We start from the raw sequence: 21,598 nt of genomic DNA, 5'->3' as shown, positions 1-21,598 counted from the left end.
ACCATGTGGGAGGTGGGAATTTACCAGTTGTGAAGTCATAAATGCCAATTGGATGGATTCATGTGATTTGAACTTGTTGAGAAACGCCGATTGGCTGATGGCCAACAAACTGTGCCAATCATAAACTAAAAGTACAGCTGTCATGCTTGTAATGTATAGAGTTCAAAAACCACATTTAAAGATTGCTTTTTGTAAAAAAAAATTGTTGTTGCACTTAACTGCCGAAAATGCTTTTATATAGGCCATTTCCTTAGTAGGTGACGTCAGAGGTCACCTTATGGGAGAAGTGGGTGGTTAGGATGATAGACAAGTTTCCCACTAGTAATTACCAGTTGGAGGCCATTGAAGTGGCTTTTCTCAGTCGTATGTGGTAAATTCCCACTTGGTTAGAACGCACCATGACACTGCTTCCTTCAGTGCCAGATGCGTGTCTGTAGCACGGTCCATCTCCCACTCTGGGGTAACGTGATGGGCTGCTGCTGTTAATTAAGCGCAAACATTTTGGCTATGGTTTACTTATATAGAGTGTGTACTACTTGTTTCCTGATATGGGTGCAAGAGGGAAGTTCGTAAAGTGTCTTGAGTACTTTCACGAGGTGCTGAAACCCCCTATTCTCAGCCACAGAGACTGGGCGCAAATCCGCGGCTATAAACCATAGACTGTAAAACATATAAACATAACCTAGCCATCGCTCTTGTAATTTCTTTGGCCCGGTCAGAATCAGCTGCCAAGGGCTGTTTGAATGCAGAGGGGAGACGGTGTTGTGTTGTAGTTTATTTGCATTTCCGTCTTGTTCCGGTATACTGGGGTGATTTCGGCATTCAAGTTTGAGCTCAATTTTGAGGTGCTGGCAGCTGCATAGGGTATTCATGTTGAACGTGGCAACATACTGTTAACGTTTTATCCACAACTCTCTGTCCATTGCCATTGTAATCAAATGGGAAGCCCAAAATCTTCCCAAACTGGACACTTAAACGATGATGTAAGATCCTCCATTTCTGGAGGATCATCCACACCAATCGCCATAGTACAGAACTAGTTCCCTGTTGCGCCTCACAAAAGGACAGTTTGAAATGTGCCAATTCAGATTAGAATTTTGATTACAACGTGCACATAGGCTCATTTAACAGAAAAGCCTGACATTTCTTTTGTGTTGCTCATATTTACTCAAGAGGCAGCTCCCCATACAGAAGGCTTGGTACGTGTACCGTTGCACCCTTGCTAACTGAATAAAAGATTCTCACCCCGCCTGGGTTGCCATCAGAGGCAGTGACGATGAGACGGTACTGGTCAGTTGTCTCCCTGTCCAGAGGCTTCCCCAAAAGCAGCAGGCCTATCCTGTAGAGGGAGAGACAACAACACACAACACACAGCAACATTAGTCAACAGCAAAACCCATGCTCTACTAAATCCATCCAGGATTTGTTGGTTTCTTCGCTAGTGGATCTGCAATGGCTGGATAAGCTACAGTACAGTATAATGAGCAGGTGTACTTGAGACATGAACACACTTTCTCTTCACACCTCTCTCTTTCTTTCTGTCTCCCTTTCTCACTCACACACACACACACAGACACACACAAACACACTCACACGATTGGAAACACAGACGGAAACATGCAGCTACACATTTTTCTCCTTTCCGCCTGCACTCTCATGGCTATAATTTAAAGCTTCATTGACCAGGCAGGTCAGCCATGGCGTGACAGAGCCTACACTTCCTCGCCTGTCTGTCTGCCCCCCAATGCATCACAGCCTGAGAGGACCAGCTCCAAGCTTGATTAAAGTTGTCCATTTTCCAAGTGAGTTCTCTTAGTTATGGTCCGTACATTTCTCTGCCACCAATTCAGCTGGCGTTCACAAGGCCAAGTACATTTTTCTCCAAACAGCATAAAAATGCAAAGCAGTGTCTTCCACAGCCAAGCTGTTGTGCTCATGGCCACAAAGGCCTAAAATCCATCTTCTGCACAGAATGAAGCCCTGGGGACAAAGAGCAGTGAAGCTGAACCTGAATATGATGATTATAATAATGATGATGATGATGATGATCTTTGCTTCTCAGACAAAAGGGAATTCATCCCAAGCTGCTCGAAGTTGTGAACTCTACTCCGACCCTGTTTGAGAGGACACTGATCACGTATGATAGCGGCCAGCAGCTACAGGGGAGAACCTAGAGAGAGGAAGCTGTTGTCAGATTGATAGGATCTTGTTAACACACAGTGGAGGGCGAGTGTAGGAAGGTCGTGCTGCATGTCAGTGATTCTGCACACCTTATTTGATTCTTTCCGTGTGCATGAACCTGTAAGTATTTTCCCCAGTACTGAACATATGATCTCTGGTAACTGCTATTCTACTTGTAGGTACTCTCTTTGACTCTGTAGCATATTTTGTGTGTATCATACGGGTGATGTGTCCAGGCCTTGTTGTAGTGATCTTTGCTCTCTATTCCTGGCTAAAAGTGGGAAAAGATCTGAGGCTGAGTTTCTCTGTCTCTACTCATCATGCCTCTGGGGAACCTGCTCCATTTAGAGGGAGTTATAGACCAAGGAGCCCATTATTCATATGGCCGTATCAAACCAGCACCATATGTGGCCTGAATCTGAACATCCTACGCTGCACAAAACCTATGCCGCCCCATCATCCCCCTCAAGAATTCTGGATGGGCTTGAAAAATGAGAGAGCAGCTCTGACTAGGATGCCATAATTATCTTGCATGCTCATCAAGCATACATTACAGGTTAATTATCCTTCGATTCATCAGAAGCCCCCAGCACCTGGTTAGGGGGAATATACAGTGTGGTACTTATACAGCAAATCTGCTGAGGGCTGTTATAGTAATGTGTAACCATTCGACCTCTCCAAAAGACACAGTAGAATATGCGCTTGTTTTAGGAAGACGTCAATTGTATCTGCTCGGAGAGAGATTCCTGTACCAACCACAGATGTCTCAGAGTCCTGGAGATATTGTCACATCTTTTCTTACTGCTGCCACCACTGGGCCTGCGTGAAGTAATCATCCCTCCATACAAACAATTGCTCCAACATGGAGACAGATTAAGAGTAAACAAACTAAAACAAAAGAGGGGGAAACAATGCCTAAACAAGCCTTCCTGGCATGGCTGGGAGAGGCTTTAATAAATGGCTGAAAGGGTGCCTTGTTTTCAGTCTCCCCAAGTCTCCTCACCGCGGCGCCATTGCACGGGACGCTTCCCACTTTATTCCCTTGTTTATTTAAGGGGCAGTAAACAGCACTTGCCTCGTAAATATTTTATGGTGTTTCTCCTCTCGTCTCCATCCCTCTCTCACTCCACCCCCTCCGCCTCCTCTCCCATGCCTTGCTCTGACAGACTGTATTGGCACTGGGTGGCTGATGACAATTTTCATCTTCTTTCTGGTTGTATCCTCCTTCTCCACCTCCTTCTCCCCTCCTTCTCTTTTTCAAGCAGTGACCCGTGTAACAACTCAGTGAGGCTGAGGACTGTATGTGCTTTCTAGGCTATAGGGGAGGATGTTGTAGAGAACTTCCACTAGCTAGCTTATAAAGCTCTGCTTTCTAAACATGGATGATGATAGATGCAGTTGACCCAGGGGGTTGTTGTTCTGTTCTCAATATACAGTGCATTCGGAATGTATTCAGACCTCTTCCCTTTTTGCACATTTTGTTACGTTACAGCCTTATTCTAAAATTGATTAAATATAACATGTTCCTCATCAATCTACACACAATAACCCACAATCACAAAGCAAAACAGTTTTTTGTCTGTTTGCAAATGTATTAAAAACAAAACACAGAAATACCTTAATTACAAAAGTATTCAGACTGAAATTGAGCTCCGGTGCATCCTGTTTACATTGATCATCCTTGAGATGTCTCTACAACTTGATTGGACTCCACCTGTGGTAAATTCAATTGATTGGACATGATTTGGAAAGGCAAACACCTGTCTATATAAGGTCCTAGAGTTGACAGTGCAAGTCAGAGCAAAAACCAAGCCATGAGGTCGAAGGAATTATCCGTGGAGCTCCGAGACAGGATTGTGTCGGGGCACAAATCTGGGGAAGGGTAGCCAAAAATATCTGCAGCATTGTAGGTCCCCAAGAACACAGTGGCCTCCATCATTCCTAAATGGAAGAAGTTTGGTAACACCAAGACTCTTCCAAGAGCTGGTCGCCTGGCCAAACAGAGAAATCCGTGAGAAGGGCCATGGTCAGGGAGGTGACCAAGAACCTGATGGTCCCTCTGACTGAGCTCCAGAGTTCCTCTGTGGAGATAGGAGAACCTTCCAGAAGGATAACCATCTCCGCAGCATTCCACCAACCAGGCCTTCGTGGTAGAGTGGCCAGACGGAAGACACTTCTCAGAAAAATGCACATAACAGCCCGTTTGGAGTTTGCCAAAAGGCACCTAAAGTACTCTAAGACCATGAGAAACAAGATTCTCTGGTCTGATGAAACCAAGATTGAACTATTTGGCCTGAATGCCAAGCGTCATGTCTGGAGGAATCCTAGCACCATCCCTACGAGGAAGCATGGTGGTGGCAGCATCATGCTGTGTGGATGTTTTTCAGCGGAAAGGACTGGGAGACAAGTCAGGATCAAGGGGAAGATGAACGAAGCAAAGTACAGAGAGATCCTTGATGAAAACCTGATCCAGAGTGCTCAGGACCTCAGATTGGGGCGAAGGTTCACTTTCCAATAGGACAACAAACCTAAGCACACAGCCAAAACATAGCAGGAGTAGCCTTGGGACAAGTCTCTGAATGTCCTTGAGTGGCCCAGCCAGAGCCCGGACTTGAACCCGATCTCTGGAAAGACCTGAAAATAGCTGTGCAGCGAAGATCCCCATCCAAACTGACAGAGCTTGAGAGGATCTGCAGGGAAGAATTGGAGAAACTCTCAAAATACAGGTGTGCCAAACTTGTAGCGTCATACCCAAGACTTGAGGCTGTATTCGCTGCCAAAGGTGCTTCAACAAAGTCCTGAGTAAAGGGTCTGACTACTTATGTAAATGTAAAATATATTTGTAATTGTTTTGCTAAAAAATAAACATATCTGTTTGCTTTGTCATTATGGGGTATTTTGTATAGATTGATGAGGAAAACAATTTGGAAAAAATATTTTAGAATAAGGCTGTAACATAACAATATTTGGAAAACGTCAAGGGGTCTGAATACTTACCGAATGCACTGTATTTAATGCTGCCATCATTATTTACATATCACATATTTTTGTGGCCTAAACAAGCCATAGTTTCACTATAAAGTTTCAAAGCTGATCTGCATCGGTTTCAGTTAAATCACCTATTAAAAAGTCATAACAGGCATTGGCTCATGTTAAGGTTTTGTACCACCAAGCCTTTAGTGAACCCAGTAATTTGTTGCTTCAGGTCCAATCAGAAAAAGTATCCACATAATCCTGTCCGCCTCGGGGACAGATGTGAATGTTCTGAATTTTGACCTTGTCCAAATGTAACAAGTTAGGTTAATTGTATAGGCCATTGACTCGGGGCACATTCTAGACAAGAGGCTTGTTAGGATAATTGTGCCTCATTTTGTGAATAGTTCCTTAAAATATATTTCCAAATTATCACTACTCCTACTAACAACTTTAATATTTCTCATTCTCAAGGACTGAAACAAGACAAGGCACAAATGCTATTCTGAATCATCCATCCATCCATATTACGTTTTAGAGAGGTTGAAGACTTGCTGGGTATCCCCACTCAAAATCTGGTATGTGATTGGGTCATTCTCTCTGTCTGTGGCCTATGAAAAACAACAAGAACAGAAGATAGAAATCAAGGATGTGTTTACTTCCACCGCCAACACAAATGCTTAAAATCTATTAAATCATATGATATTACAGCACATCTGATAATTCATACTGGCTGGTTTAGTAATTGCTGTTTGCTAAACTCAAATGCTTCCATGATCTCAACCTGAGTAATCACACTGCCCTCTCCTGACCTCCACCGATCTAGTTATGTGACCTTTGACCCCTGCTGTGCGTCTCTCACCTGTAGGTTGAGCAGGATTGCTCCTATCCTCATGGCCTCGCTGACCTCCAGGTTGTAGATGAAGAGGGGGAAGCGTGGTGGGCTCTGGTTGTTGGGGGGCAGCACCTCGATGTACACCGTGGTGATAGAGCTCCTGGAGGGGTGGGGGCAACAAGAGGGCAGAAGTAAAGGTAATGGTCTGATTTTCAGGTTCAATGGCTATTGCTACCCTGTAGGCACCTACAAATTACCACAGGTGAGAAACATTACACAGTAAACAAGAATCACCTGTCTCCAACCAAATTAATTTGAATTCTGAATAATTTAGTCCTGGCCATTTTTTGACTCAATATTTTCTTGGTCCAGTGCAGTTGTTAATCAAACATATACACGCGTGAACGCCAACATTTTTTCAATTTAAATGTATTGAAAAATTGTGAATCGTGTAAGGGTACTAATATATTAGAGCACAAGTGTAATAGTACATTGGTGGTTCATCAGGGAATTGAAGGTTGTCATGGGTTTCCTGGCATCCAACAAGGACATCATGCTGAAAGAGGCTGATAAAGGTAGGTGAACAAGCCAATGAGGAGGGAGCCGTGCCCTCAAATACAGTAAGCTAAATATGATATTGAATATAGCATATTGAAAGCCCTTACAGAAACAAGGAGCTATCATGCAGAAAGTGCTTCTGTTTCCAACCGGTAGCCTGCATGTGTTGAAAAAGCTGCTGAACAGTATGCACACAGAGGCACTGTTTGCCAAGGCCAATAGATTTGTGTTTGCACAGTCTGACCCAGTCATGGCAAACTATCTTCAGCAAAACCCATTCTACTGCAGGAGTCACTTCTTTCTGTTCAAAACTCCAATACTGACGTAAAGTTTGAGCTTTTAGCCTAGGCCAAGAGAGTCCGTATAAACTTTCAGAAGAGTTTGCTAGTCACTTGCTACTTGCCAACAGGAATATGAAGCTACAATTACATAAAAAGCAACACACCATTATCAATGATAGTTGAAAATAAAGAGAAATACATGAAAAAGATATATTTCTAATGTCAGTAAGAATGAGGCCATATGATACTTGATTCTAAACAGTTTGTCTCAACAGCCAGTCAAATATGTTTTCATACAACCTCTTACCATTCACAACATCCATCACAGCGGATACATGACTCAATATGCACATTCAATAAAGAATACATTGATTCTATATGCATGAATTGAATAGTCCTACAAGTGACTGTATAGTAGGAATAAACAATCTGATGGAACAACGACTAAATAAGATGGATGAATACGTATGAAATCCTGACTTAATGAATAATGGAATACTTGGCCAACTGAAGAAGTCCGAAAAATGAAAAACTGAGTAAGAAACAAGATTTTACATCAAACATCACCTAAATAATCCATAGATATTAATATACAGTCATTTTTTAGTAAACACATTCATAAATGAAAGGTGTAATTGAGTAAAATAAATGCTGAAAGAACAAACAGATATAAAAATGAATGTATGAAATGAATGTACCTTCTCTGGATCTCTGGTGCATTGTCCGCAGCCTTCACTGTGAGGGCGTAAGAAAGGCCCACGCTAAGGGCTATCCCGGGTGCGATGGTGATTCGTCCAGTTCGGTTATTGATGATGAAAACACCCTGCGCTCCGGCAAGGATCTCATAGGTCACCAGACCGTTTAACCCCTCATCAGCATCCAATGCAATCAGCTGAGAGAGAGTGAGAGGGGGAGACAGATGGAGGGAGAGAGAGAGAGAGAGAGAGAGAGTGTCAGTGTGAGAGAGGAATAATTCAGTGTATCTCAGCAGGGTGTGGGGGGCCCTAAAATCAACATTCAAAGCCGCCAACTATTCAATTTACTAAACTGTGTTGAAAGTGTTTCAAAGCAGGCAATAGTGATTTGTGAGAGGGCCCCACCTGTTTTTGTAATGTTATGTGTACAGGACCGGCATACAATGAGTGACATTTACCAGACGGGTGCTCTTGTAAACTGTGTGTATTAGTGATGAGTGGGTTGACTCATAACCCGCCGTCCTAGCGGATATATCCATGGGACAGACAGGTTTAGGGTCATTAAATATTAAGTGGCTGAAGGGCGGGTGTGTCACGACTTCCACCGAAGTCGGCCCCTCTCCTTGTTCGGGCGGCGTTCGGCGATCGACGTCACCGGCTTTCTAGCCATCGCCGCTCCATTTTTCATATTTCCATTTGTTTTGTCTTGTTCCATACACAACTGGTTTTCATTCCCTAATCACACTGAATGTATTTAGTCCTCTGTTCCCCTCCATGTCTTTGTGTGAAATTGTTTTATGTTATGTGGGTATTGTCACGCGCCAGACTTTTGTTCATGTTCCATGTTTTGGGCATGTTTCTGTACTTGTGTGCTTTCGTTTGGACTGGAATAAAAACGTGCGCCTGTTTACTATACTCTGCTCTCCTGCACCTGACTTCGCCTCCAGTACACACCTGTAACAGGGTTGGTGACGGAAGGGTTGAATAAAGAGAAACAATACCTTAAAAATGTCATAAATGTATAATGATTGTGTTATTTATATATGCTACATTGAGGTTTTTCTTGAATTACTTTAGGCTGTCTTGTATTATTGCATACGCCTAAACCTCCGGATTTAATTGTACATGTGAGCCAAATAGCCTACAGAGCCAATCGCCAAATAATGCTTTTAGGAAGGGCCGAAAAAGTTCAAGTCAATCCACAGAGGCAAAAAGGACATTGTTGAAGTTGAATTCAATAAGACCAAGCTGAGAAAGTTGAAAATAAAGGGAGAGCCAGAAAAGTAAACAAATAAATATTTCTGCAGTCTTTGACTGTAGTCTATATTGCATTTTCTATATTTGCTGGTTTGGGTTGGGTGCAGGCCTCAGAATTTCACTTTATCAGATATAGTCGGGCAGTTGCAGATGGGCTATAGCCGCGCACCTCTAGTGTGTAAACAGAACTACTGAACTTTTCTAACTGCTACAGTAAACAACTTCTCCTCCCTTCTAAAATATTGATCCCAATTGAGTGAGAATCTATTGGCTCTATTTTAACAAACCTAACGCAAGGGTCAATCTAAGATCAGGTGGTAATGCTATAGGTTCAGTGGTGTGTCAGATTTTGTAAAAATATTTTCACAATCACAATTATTGGCACACTTGCTGGAGTTGGTGCGAATGGTCTTGGTTTGATGAATAAACAAGTTGTGGGTGTGTCCAGGCTTGGCCCCTTACTAGCCAATCAAAACGTGCTCCAAGGCGAAATATGTGTTTGCTTTAAGTTGTGTATTTACGGAATGTTATGTATTGCCTTGGAATCAAGTCCAATTCCAATATTAGTCCACTAACGTTGTTAAATGGCTTACAGAAATGAAATAACAAAATGTAGACCAACAGAATCTTTGCCAAATGTGTTAAGTTGAACCCATTTGCAGTCCATATGGATCTAGTAATTGCATGGCTTCAATAGCATTCACACTGATATAAGGGCTAGGACTACTGTAAATTGCAATATGGCTGAGCATGGACATGCCAAACATGGTCAATAAGCAAGTTTAAATACATTATTGATAAGGCCTAAAAATAGAATGAATAATTCTAAACTAAACGAAACAACAAATAGGCTGTGTCACACTTACAGGCACCATAATTTCTCCCCGTTGGCATATAATATTAAAACAACGCAGACTATGGGGGCGATTTTATGCACATCCAAACTTTTCACAGTAGCTGGAAAAAGATTCAATATAAAGAGAAAGGGAGAATGTCCACTCACTGTTGTACTCCTCCCAAATAGACCCATGTTTTATGAATATAATCGGGAACCATTTTACAGATCAGATCTCATTCACACATTTCCAGAAGTTGCATTGCAAACGCGACAGGAACGTTGTCACAATAAAACCAGGAAGGTGAATCTTTCTAATACATTTTTGTCGTAATAAAAATAAACAGAAAACAAGCCATTTTTAAAGGTTACAGATAACTTCTAAATACAAGGTTCTCATCTCTCGTTTCATGATAGAATCTAAATGATAGGAATGGACAGGTAGCCTTTATCATGGAGGGTTTTTACTTACGTCCAAAACAGGACCAGCATTGCTCCAATAATGTGGGCCGGCCAACAATGCATAGATAAAAAGGGAATGTCAGCTCACTGTTTTATTCCTCTCAAACTTTATATTTTAATAAAGCTTAGGTGATTATGATTAATTTCCAAGCGGTCTCAGAAGCCAAACCCTTTACCGATTGTCTTGACTACTTCACAATTGTATTTGGCAAATGCTTGGTTTTTAATCAGCCGACCCGCTTACCCCTTCAAAGTAGGAGGATATATATGCAAATAAAAGATAACTGGTCACTGGTCAGAACAAACAGATTGTGCTGTCATGATCTGGGCCAAAAACTCAATCCCACCGAACAGGTTGAAATTCCAGCATTTTTTTCCAAGCAGATCTTACAAAAGAAGGGCATTATCATGATTTTCACAATTTTAGTTTTGATATTGCACTGCCCCTTTAATATGTCTGCCTAATTCTACATCTGATGTCATTATCGGACCTGAGTTCAAATAGTATTGTTTCCTTTGAGTTTGTCTGGTGCTACAGAAGATTGGAATAGTCCCAAAAGTGAAAACCCTGTCCAGCTGCCAGTGCAGGCAATGTCACGCCCTGGCCATAGAGGTTTTTATTCTCTATTTTGGTTAGGCCAGGGTGTGACTAGGGTGGGTATTCTATGTTCATATTTCTATGTTTTCTATTTCTTTGTGTTTGGCATGGTATGGTTCTCAATCAGGGACAGCTGTCTATCGTTGTCTCTGATTGGGAATCATACTTAGGTAGCTTTTTCCCCTCCAGTGTGGGATCTTGTTCTTTCGGTTGTGCGCAGGTAGTTGGCACAACAAAGCTGTTCGGTCATTGTATTCTTTATTGTTTTGTTTTTCCTAAAAGTTTCACTTCATTATTAAATTATGTGGAACTCAAAGAACGCTGTGCCTTGGTCTCATCCTTCCGACGACACCTGTTACAGGCAGGCTCAATCAAATGCTCAAAGTATTTGAAAAAACCTGATTTGAATCTCGTCATTAGAAGCAGATAAATATTTTGCATAGAAGTAGGTCTTCAGATGTATCAGATGTCAGATATGGTAAATCTGTACACACCAAAATGATTATTGTGGGAATGATAGCCCCTACAATAGTATATGCATTGGTAACTGGAAGCTCAATGTTAAATAACATCTCCCGACCATCACATCTAAGCCAATATGACACCAATGTAGGTGAAAATTCTCAAATCAACTTGGAGGTACACAACACACTTCCCGCCTCTTGTCATGATGTGTCCAGCCGTTACCGAGAACCACTATAATGGATATTTGACAGGGTCTTCATTAGGGTTGTCAGACCACTTTTTGCCCATACCTTTCTCAAATTCTAGACACTGGGTTATTACGAGGTGACAGGGTCCATAAAGTAACCATTAGACTTGCCACCTCTCAGACTGATTAAGTTTGTAGGTGCAACACTTTTTATTAAATGTATCATTTAAATTGCTCTCACATGCTCATTTCTGTCCATTAAGAACCAACGATGTGCTAACTTTTTGTAGCATTTCTGACAATCCTAGATTTTTTTCAGATGAATCTCAGAGTTCTAAAACCTAACCAAGTCACTTGGGTTGTGCAGCAACAGCTATAGTAGCTAGCCAACTCCAGTCGGATAAGAAGCAAGCTCCTAGAACAGGAAGTTAGCTATATTTTGCTATGGAAGGGTTTTCACATGGCTGAAGTCATCTGTGTAACTGTTGGCATTGAGACTTGACACTTGCCTGAAATAAGCACAAATAAGATAGCGAATGTCCTTGGCTGCTATTGCCAGTTAGATAGCCAAATAAAGTTAGCCAGTAATGTTAGCTAGCTACAAGCCAACAAAGCTGTAATATTAGCTGTATGGATGGATCATGCACCGGCACAACTCAATGTTGACAATATACACTATATATACAAACGTATGTGGATACCCCTTAAAATAAGTGGATTCAGTTATTTCAGCCACACCCTTTGCTGACAGGTGTATAAAATCGAGCACACATCCATGCAATCTCCATTGACAAACATTAGCAGTAGAATGGTGTCATGACTTCATAGGTGCCAGATCCTCCCCCCCTCCTGCAGAGGGGGAGGGAGGTGAAGTTGGCCATTTTACGATGGTCATAAATACCTGCAGGAACTCTCTCTCTCCCACACAATGAAAGGGAAGTTAAAAATTCATTCGTGACAACAGAGAGATTTTGTAGTACTGTGACATCCAAGGTTGGATAATGAAACAATATTTCTGTAATCCAAACAGTTGGAAGGGTCCGTGGGTACCTAAAGATCAATCATGTCGAATTCATTACTAATTTGTGATGTAACTAAGGCCAGTAGAACATAACTGTATCTCTGAATGTGTATATCTCCCAGTGATCAGATTCACATCCAGATGTTGTGGAACTTATATGATTAAATATGAAACTATTTGTGAGAAGATGGGATGTCAGCCTTCTAAATGAGATAATTGTTTTCATATGAAGTCTTAACCAGTTAGTGACCACACCCATGTGAGCACAGACAGTATGTCGGCGTCATGGAATGCCCCTTTTTCCAGAGTGCGTGACGAAATGTACATCCGACCAAGCAGGTGAACGGTGTCAACCGGACGTCACGAATCATTAGACTCTACAAGACCAGTACACGGACAGTGTGAGCTGAAAAGTATGAAATGGTTAGAAACTCTGAAACCTTCTCGAGGAAAGAGGAACACAGGAATATTCAGTCGGCAGCTGTTTAAATACTTAAGTATGGTACTCTGAAAGATCCATTCTAAAGAACATTTCCCTATCAAAAGAACATTGGGACATCTGACGTATCCATTATAATCCATTATAACTGTAATGCTTCCTAATTTGGTTAGCTATGTGACTGTTTGCAATATATCAACTGTTACATTTTTTTTACAATAAGAAGCAAGAGAAATAAAAGTTCAATCAGTACTGAGTGAATGAACAACAACAAAAGCTTCCTGTCATCAACAGACATTCCATTTAACCTCAGTGACTCCCCATCCCGCGTGCGGGAGCGTAATCATCGACTGACACTAATTCGCATAACGCAACGGACATAAATATTCCTAGAAAATATTTCTATTCATGAAAATCACAAGTGAAATATAATGAGACACAGCTTAGCCTTTTGCTAATCACCCTGTCATCTCAGATTTTCAAAATATGCTTTACAGCCAAAGCTAGACAAGCATTTGTGTAAGTTTATTGATAGCCTAGCATAGCATGTTGTCCAGCTAGCAGCAGGTAACTTGGTCACAGAAATCAGAAAAGCAATCTAATTAAATCGTTTACCTTTGATGAGCTTCGGATGTTTTCACTCACGAGACTCCCAGTTAGATAGCCAATGTTACTTTTTTCCAAAAATATTATTTTTGTAGGTGAAATAGCTCCGTTTGTTCTTCATGTTCGGCTGAGAAATCGTCCGGAAATTGCAGTCACAAAAACGGCGAAAAATATTCCAAATTAGCTCCATAATATCGACAGAAACATGGCAAACGTTGTTTATAATCAATCCTCAAGGTGTTTATCAAATATCTATTCGATAATATATCCACCGGGACAATTGGTTTTTCAGTAGGACCGATTGGAATAATGGCTACCTCTGTATTTGACGCGAGAATCACTCTGGGAGCCATCAGGTGACCAGTTGCGCAATGTAGCCGCTTACGGGTATTCTTCAACATAAATGCGTAAAACTAAGTCGCAATGCTGTAGACACCTTGGGGAATACGGAGAAAAAGTAATCTGGTTGATAGCCCATTGGAAGTCCATTGGAAAGCAGAGCTTTCAAAAGATGAGTCACTTCCGGATTGGATTTTTCTCAGGCTTTCGCCTGCAATTTCAGTTCTGTTATGCTCACAGACAATATTTTTACAGTTTTGGAAACTTTAGAGTGTTTTCTATCCTAAGCTGTAAATTATATGCATATTCTAGCATCTTATCCTGACAAAATATCCCGTTTACTATGGGAACGTTATTTTTCCCAAAAATGAAAATAGTGCCCCCTAGTCAACAAAAGGTTTTAATTAGTGTCAAGATAATGCGTATATGACAGGGTGCATAGCATAAGCGTAAACACCGATTTATTGTCAATCTGGTGTCTGTATTGGCGGGACAGCATTTACTGTGATGCGGCATTCATACTTCTTGCGCTTCGCAGAGCAGAGCTGTTGTGAAGGAAGTTGTCAAGGAAGAACGTTTTGGTTTATACAGGACGTACCTCTCCCCCACCTACCATCAACCAATCATGTCAATGCAGAGTTATACGGAGCTATACAGAGCCCTCTGCAAAATGTGGGAGACGCATGGCGATGCGGTACAGAGCTTGATTTGGCCTGCGCAAGCCTCCGGAGTCTCCGCAATTTCCCCACACCCTCCGTATGGAGCCTCTGGACCGCATTGCCCGATCAAGCAATATATTGGCTTATCATAAACATTGCTAAATAAAAAGGTTTAAAAAAGTACAGGCAGACACCACATTACTACATGACAAAACAGCTCGCTCAATCAAGCATGATGGTCTTGTATTCATATAATAAAAAAAGCTTGAAAATGTGGGATTAAAGTGCTGCGTGAAAAATCCAATACTTAATATTTGTATGCGGTACAAGTCACATTATTGTGGGAGCACCTCCTTTAAGAGTATGAATTAGGCTGTTTGAGAAGTTTTAAATACAATAAGAAACCTGCCTACACATGTTTGAAATACAATAGACCAACATAGCTACTGTAGTAGGTCAAAGCTGTGTGCTGGAAAACCTAAGTAGAGCATGGGTAGAGTACAGTAGGCATTGTGGTGCTCATGTGAAATTTATTTATTTTTCGGCTTCAGACTAATGCCTACTTCTCACTTAAAATGTAGTTTTTTGTTTTAAATAGATCTTAGAACCATGCTGTGCTATCTCCAAAATGAAACATCCACCCCTCCATTCTGGCCAATTCATTTGGACACACCACCGTTTAGAACCCATAGCCAGGCTTTAATTTAACGTCAGCTCCATATCTGCAAGGCCTTGCAATGTTAATCCGTGCTAAGGTAGCTTACTGAACCCTTTTTCCATATAGAGCTATGATGTCTAAGAGATGAAAAAGCAAGAGGAGCAACATCAAATAAACCTGCCTCCTTAGAGGCCAGGAGATTCTCATATAAACTGCTTATAAAAGCAGGTTAAATGGTCTTCCGCCACGTGACCCCTGGCCTCATTTCAGCTGGGCTGGGCAGCTGATTTTAAACACAGATTAAACTTGACCTTTTCTATGTCTGACATTTTTTTTGTGACTGTGTGCTGAGCGACTGAGATGGGAGATCATGCTCCGCTTACCAAATGAGAGACAAACGCACACTGCTGCTGAACGAACCCCACAAAACCAGATATGTCAATGTGGGGACTTCCTGCTGGAAACAATTTGACCCTAAACAAAAACGTGCACGCATGCACTCATACACACTCACACACACCCAACACAACCCCAAACCTTTAAACCAATCAAACTAGAATCCTAGTCAAACTAAATAAACTCTGCAATCCATTCAGACAGATTGTAGAGAGGACGACAAACCATAAACCAGATCTCCCTGGAGCAAATATTTTTATTAAAACCCTTTTTCGTGTTATCCAATTGGTAGTTAGAGTCTTGTCCCATCGCTGTAAAACCTGTACGGACTCAAAAGAGGCAAAGGTTGAGAGCCATCCGTCCCCCGAAACACAACCCTGCCAAGCCACACTGCTCGCTTAACCCAGAAGCCAGCCGCACCAATGAGTCAGAGGAAACAACGTACAGCTGGCGACCGAAGTCAGCATGCATGCGCACAGTCCGCCACAAGTAGTCGCTAGAGCGTGATGGGCAAAACCTCCCCTTACCTAACCCAGACGACACTGGGACAATTGTGGGCCTCCTTATGGGTCTCCCGGGCCGCAGCAGGCTGCGACACAGCCCAGGATCGAACCGGGGTCTTTAGTGACGCCTCTAGCACTGCGATACAGCGCCTTAGACCGCTGCGCACCCCGGGAGGACCCTGGAGCTATTTCAGTGACAGTTGTTGTTATAGGAGAGGAGATTGATTTGGAGTCCTGACTGTTGACTCATGGTAGTGTATTACGTCAAGTTATGTTAATATTGAGCTGATGATATTTGAGTCTGGACCACTGTATTAAGAAAGTAGATTGTTCTTGAGTCATCAGCTCTGATCAAAGAAAGAGTGGATTGTTCTGGGGCTGGGAATGTTGATCTAAGGCAACGTTTGTTTGCGGAAACTGGACGCGAGAAAGAGAGGCGGGAGAAATAGGGAGAGTGAGAGAGAGAGAGAGAGAGAGAGTGTGAGGGAAAGAAGAGACCGAAAGAGAAAGAGCGAGAGCATGGGAGAGAGACATAAAGAGAAAAAGAGAAGAATGAGAGCCAGAGAGAAAGGGGGACAGGAAGTTAGAGACAGATATGTATTGATTACCTGTAGTACTGTTTCTCCTTGCTGCATGTCAGTGAACACCTTAACGCTGTAGGAGACTTCACCGAAGGTGGGAGTGTTGTCATTGGCGTCAATCACCAGGATGTTGACAGTCACCCGCGTGCTCTCCTGTACCCCATCTGATGCCATCATCTATACACAGAACAGTAAAAATCCTGCCTTTAGGACAAAGCCTATTTCTTGCAAATTCTCTTCCAGTTCCCTTTTGTGTTACGTTTTTCAACTTAAGTGCCTGACTAAACAAACAATAGCAAACTGATAAAAACAGAGTAAATACGAACAAATAAAAGGTACATAAAAGGGTAAAGGGTACAACTTTAATGTGATATTGCCGGTCCCCCTGGCTTAATTCACAACACAGATGTTGATGTTTTCCTCTGGAGGGGCACAAAACTAAATCAAACTTGAGACTTACTGTATAAAGGTACACCATCACACACACACACACCCACATACAGACACGTAAACCACAGGAGGTTGCTGAGGGGAGAACGTCTCATAATAATGGCCGGAACGGAGCAAATGGAATGTCAAACACATTGAAACCACGTGTTTGATGTATTTGATACCATTCCACTTATTCTGCCCCAGCCATTACCACAAGCCCGTCCTCCCCAATTAAGTTGCCACCAACCTCCTGTGACGTACACAAACACAAACAGTAAGTGAGCGCAACCCAAAAGAAAGGACAACCAAACAAAACAGAACCCTTGAAGCCAGAATACAGAACATTAAAGGCGTGATTTCAATTTAAATGGACCACTTATTCTCTTACCATTGCTTGCCCAAGACAATATAACACAACTGCTTGATGCTCAAGAATTTAAAATTGTAGCAATTTCTTTCATAAGTCCGGATCATTCTAATGGCAAAATGGCAACCATCAAAGCCTCAACATAGACATAATAAACATACTATTGACGAAACTCTTCAAAGATAATAGTCACATATCCTTAGAACAGTGGGTTATCAAAGCAACAAGTCCATGTACAAATCTCAAATCAAATCGTTTTGGTCGCGTACACATATTTTGCAGATGTTATCACGGATGTGGCTAAATGCTTATGTTCCTAGCTCCAACAGTGCCGTAATACCAAACAAAACAAAACGATACATGCAAATCCCCCAATTTAAAAAAAAAGGAATTAAGAAATATATAAATGTTCGAACGAGCACTTTCAGAGTCCTGAATATACAGTACCAGTCAAAAGTTTGGACACACCTACTTTTGTTGTATGTTCTTGTCACGCCTTGGTCTTAGTATTTTGTGTTTTAGTTAATTAGTTGGTCAGGCCAGGGTGTGACATGGGTTTATTGTTTGTTGTATTTAGTGGGGTTTTTCCAGATCTGCCAGTCAACCAGACTCTTCCAGATCTGCCAGTCAACCAGACTCTTCCAGATCTGCCAGTCAACCAGACTCTTCCAGATCTGCCAGTCAGCCAGACTCTTCCAGATCTGCCAGTCAACCAGACTCTTCCAGATCTGCTAGTCAACCAGACTCTTCCAGATCTGCCAGTCAACCAGACTCTTCCAGATCCGCCAGTCAGCCAGGATCTGCCAGATCTGCTAGTCAGCCAGGATCCGCCAGTCGGCCAGGATCTGCCAGTCAGCCAGGATCCGCCAGTCAGCCAGGATCTGCCAGATCTGCTAGTCAGCCAGGATCCGCCAGTCGGCCAGGATCTGCCAGTCAGCCAGGATCTGCCAGTCAGCCAGGATCAGCCAGTCAGCCAGGATCCGCCGGTCATCCAGGATCCGCCAGTCAGCCAGGATCTGCCAGATCTGATAGTCAGCCAGGATCCGCCAGTCAACCAGGATCTGCCGGATTCAACTGCCTGGCTGGGCTTCATCTCGGTACTGGGCTTCTTCTCGGTACTGGGCTGCCCCTCAGTCCCGGGCTGCCCCTCAGTCCCGAGCTGCCCCTCAGTCCCGAGCTGCCCCTCAGTCCCGAGCTGCCCCTCAGTCACGAGCTGCCCCTCAGTCACGAGCTGCTCCTCTGTTATGTAGGTTTCTGGGTGAGGACTATTCGGCCATGGTCGGCGGCGAGGGTGGATCATCCCAGGACGCGAAGGGGAGGAACAATGACATTTATGAAGTGGGGTCCACGTCCGGAGCCAGAACCGCCACCATGGACAGACGCCCACCCGGACCCTCCCTATGGTTTTGAGGTGCGTTTGGGAGTACGCACCTTAGGGGGGGGGGGGTTCTGTCACGCCTTGGTCTTAGTATTTTGTGTTTTAGTTAATTAGTTGGTCAGGCCAGGGTGTGACATGGGTTTATTGTTTGTTGTATTTAGTGGGTTTTTTTAGTTATTGGGATTGTAGCTGATTAGGGGTGTGTGTTTCATAGGTTTGGCTGCCTGAGGCGGTTCTCAATCAGAGTCAGGTGATTCTCGTTGTCTCTGATTGGGAACCGTATTTAGGTAGCCTGGGTTTCGCTTTGTATTTCGTGGGTGATTGTTCCTGTCTCTGTGTTAATTTCACCAGTCAGGCTGTAATAGGTTTCACGTTCCGTTTTGTTGTTTTGTATTTATTCGTTATTTCATGTATAGTTTCGTTATTTGTTTTCACTAATAAACATGAGTAACAAACACTCTGCATTTCGGTCCGACTCTCTTTCGACAAACGAAGAACGTCGTTACAGTTCTACATTGCAGAATAATAGTGAAGATATCGAAACTATGAAATAACACATATGGAATCATGTAGTAACCAATAAAGTGTTAAACAAATTAAACTATATTCTAAATTTGAAGAGTCTTCAAAGAAGCCACCCCTTTACCTTGATGACAGCTTTGCACAATCTTAGCATTCTCTCAACCAGCTTCACGAGGAATGCTTTTCCAACATTCTTGAAGGAGTTCCAAAATATGCTGAGCAATTGTTGGCTACTTTTCCTTCACTCCACGGTCCAACTCATCCCAAACCATCTCAATTGGGTTGAGGTCGGGTGATTGTGGAGGCCAGGTTATCTGATGCAGCACTCCATCACTCTCCTTCTTTGTCAAATAGTCCTTACAAGTCTGGAGGTGTGTTGGAAACCAAATGATAGTCTCACTAAGAGCAACCCAGATGGGATGGCGTATCGCTGAAAAATGCTGTGGTAGCCTTGCTGGTTAAGTGTGCCATTAATTCAAAATTTATCACTGACACTGTCACCAGCAAAGCATCCACACACCATCACAAATCCTCCTCCGTGCTTCACAGTGGGAACCACACAAGTGGAGAACATCCGTTCACCTACTTTGCGTCTCAAAAAGAAATGGCGGTTGGAACCAAAATCTCAAATTTGGACAAAAGGAGAGATTTCCACCAGTCTAATGTCCATTGCTCATGTTTCTTGGCCCATGCAATAATCTTCTTATTGGTTTTCTTTTAGTAGTGGTTTCTTTTCAGCAATTCGACCATGAAGGCCTGATTCACGCAGTCTCCTCTGAACAGATGTTGAGATGTGTCTGTTACTTGAACTCAGTGAAGCATTTATTTGGGCTGCAGATTCTGAGGCTGGTAACTGTAATGAACGTATCCTCTGCAGCTGGTAACTGTAATGAACTTATCCTCCGCAGCAGAGGTAACTCTTGGTCTTCCTTTCCTGTGGCGGTCCTCATGAGAGCCAGTTTCATCATATCGCTTGATGTTTTTTTGCGACTGCATTTGAAGAAACTTTCAAAGTTCTTTACATTTTCCATATTGACTGACATTCATGTGTTAAAGTAATGATGGACTGTCGTTTCTCTTTGCTTATTTGAGCTATTCTTGCAATAATATGGACTTGGTATTTTACCAAATAGGGCTATCTTCTGTATACCACCCTTACCTTTTCTCAACACAATTGATTGGCGCAAATGCATTAAGAAAGAAAGAAGATCCACAAATGGCACACATGTTAATTGAAATGCATTCCAGGTGACTACCTCATGAAGCTGGTTGAGAGAATGCCAACAGTGTGCAAAGCTGTCATCAAGGCAAAGGGTGGCTACTTTGAAGAATCTCAAAAATAAAGCAGATTTTAATTTGTTCAACACTTGTTTGGTTATTACATGATCCCGTGTGTGTTATTTCAAAGTTGACAGTTGATGTCTTCACTATTATTCTACAATGTAGAAAATAGTAAACATTAAGAACTACCCTTGAAGGAGTAGGTGTGTCCAAACTTTTGACTGGTACTGTAAATCTATATCTAGAGTATATGGTAACAATTTACAATCCATCTCATAATATTTTATAACAGCTGACATAACTTGTTATAACCTGTCATAATATAGTCATAACACTGTCATGACCAATATAGTTATGTCAGCTGTTATGTCATATAGTTGTGACAAATATTGCGGTATTTAATGGCTGGTTGTAACACCTACATATGAGTTTCAAAACCCAAACATATATAAATAATTTTTTCCCCTGCCAGGAAGTTTCCTTTCGTTTTAAACATAGTTTTTTAGATCATTTGTTGTTGTTGTTGTTGTTGTTGGAATGAATTCTTTACAGTCCCGTTTTTTTCCATCATATATAGCGTGTAGAAAATGCACTTTATAACACTGTCAAGAAGCATTATGACCATCATAATCATTTAAGCCAGGTCAGCCTTCCACAAACATGCTCTTATATCAGTCATCAGTCAAAAAGAGGGTGTCTTGTCCTGCTCTTGAAATCTGCTCCTGCATTCATCCCAGTCATCAGCAACAGAGCATTGGGGTAGGTGCATGTCTGACATCAATGTGTGCGCGATTACAATGATAATATAATATAGTACATTTCCCAAAAATGGTTATAACATAAACATACTGTTGACACGTATGCTATGGTGTGATGTAATATTTTGCCATGTGTGGTAGCTTTTGTGGATCTTATGTAGGTGTCATAACCAGACATTAAATAACGCAATATATGTCACAACAGGTCTAAATATATGCATCATAACAGTGCTATGACCCTATGACCCTATAACAGGTAACAATAATAATAAACAGTACATTCGGAAGGAATTCAGACCCCTTGACATTACAGCCGTAGTCTAAAATGGAT

At 42.1% G+C, this 21,598-nt stretch overlaps 1 protein-coding gene across 1 annotated transcript in view; it reads right to left on the bottom strand.

Annotated features, from left to right (window-relative positions):
* The window catches only part of LOC135511025 (protocadherin-15-like), a 278,688-nt gene that overhangs the window by 128,853 nt on the left and 128,237 nt on the right, over positions 1-21,598 (bottom strand). The window contains exons 13-17 of the mRNA XM_064932482.1: positions 16,557-16,706; positions 7,527-7,720; positions 6,017-6,149; positions 5,686-5,765; positions 1,246-1,339 (exon numbers count right to left, since the gene is read on the bottom strand). Coding sequence (XP_064788554.1) covers positions 1,246-1,339; positions 5,686-5,765; positions 6,017-6,149; positions 7,527-7,720; positions 16,557-16,706 — 651 coding nt within the window. The remainder of the gene's footprint in view (positions 1-1,245; positions 1,340-5,685; positions 5,766-6,016; positions 6,150-7,526; positions 7,721-16,556; positions 16,707-21,598) is intronic.

Source organism: Oncorhynchus masou, chromosome 23 (assembly GCF_036934945.1).
Source record: "Oncorhynchus masou masou isolate Uvic2021 chromosome 23, UVic_Omas_1.1, whole genome shotgun sequence".
Lineage (NCBI taxonomy): Eukaryota > Metazoa > Chordata > Actinopteri > Salmoniformes > Salmonidae > Oncorhynchus > Oncorhynchus masou.
Note: the sequence above shows the minus strand (reverse complement) of the source record. Positions and strands in the feature narration are given on the sequence as shown.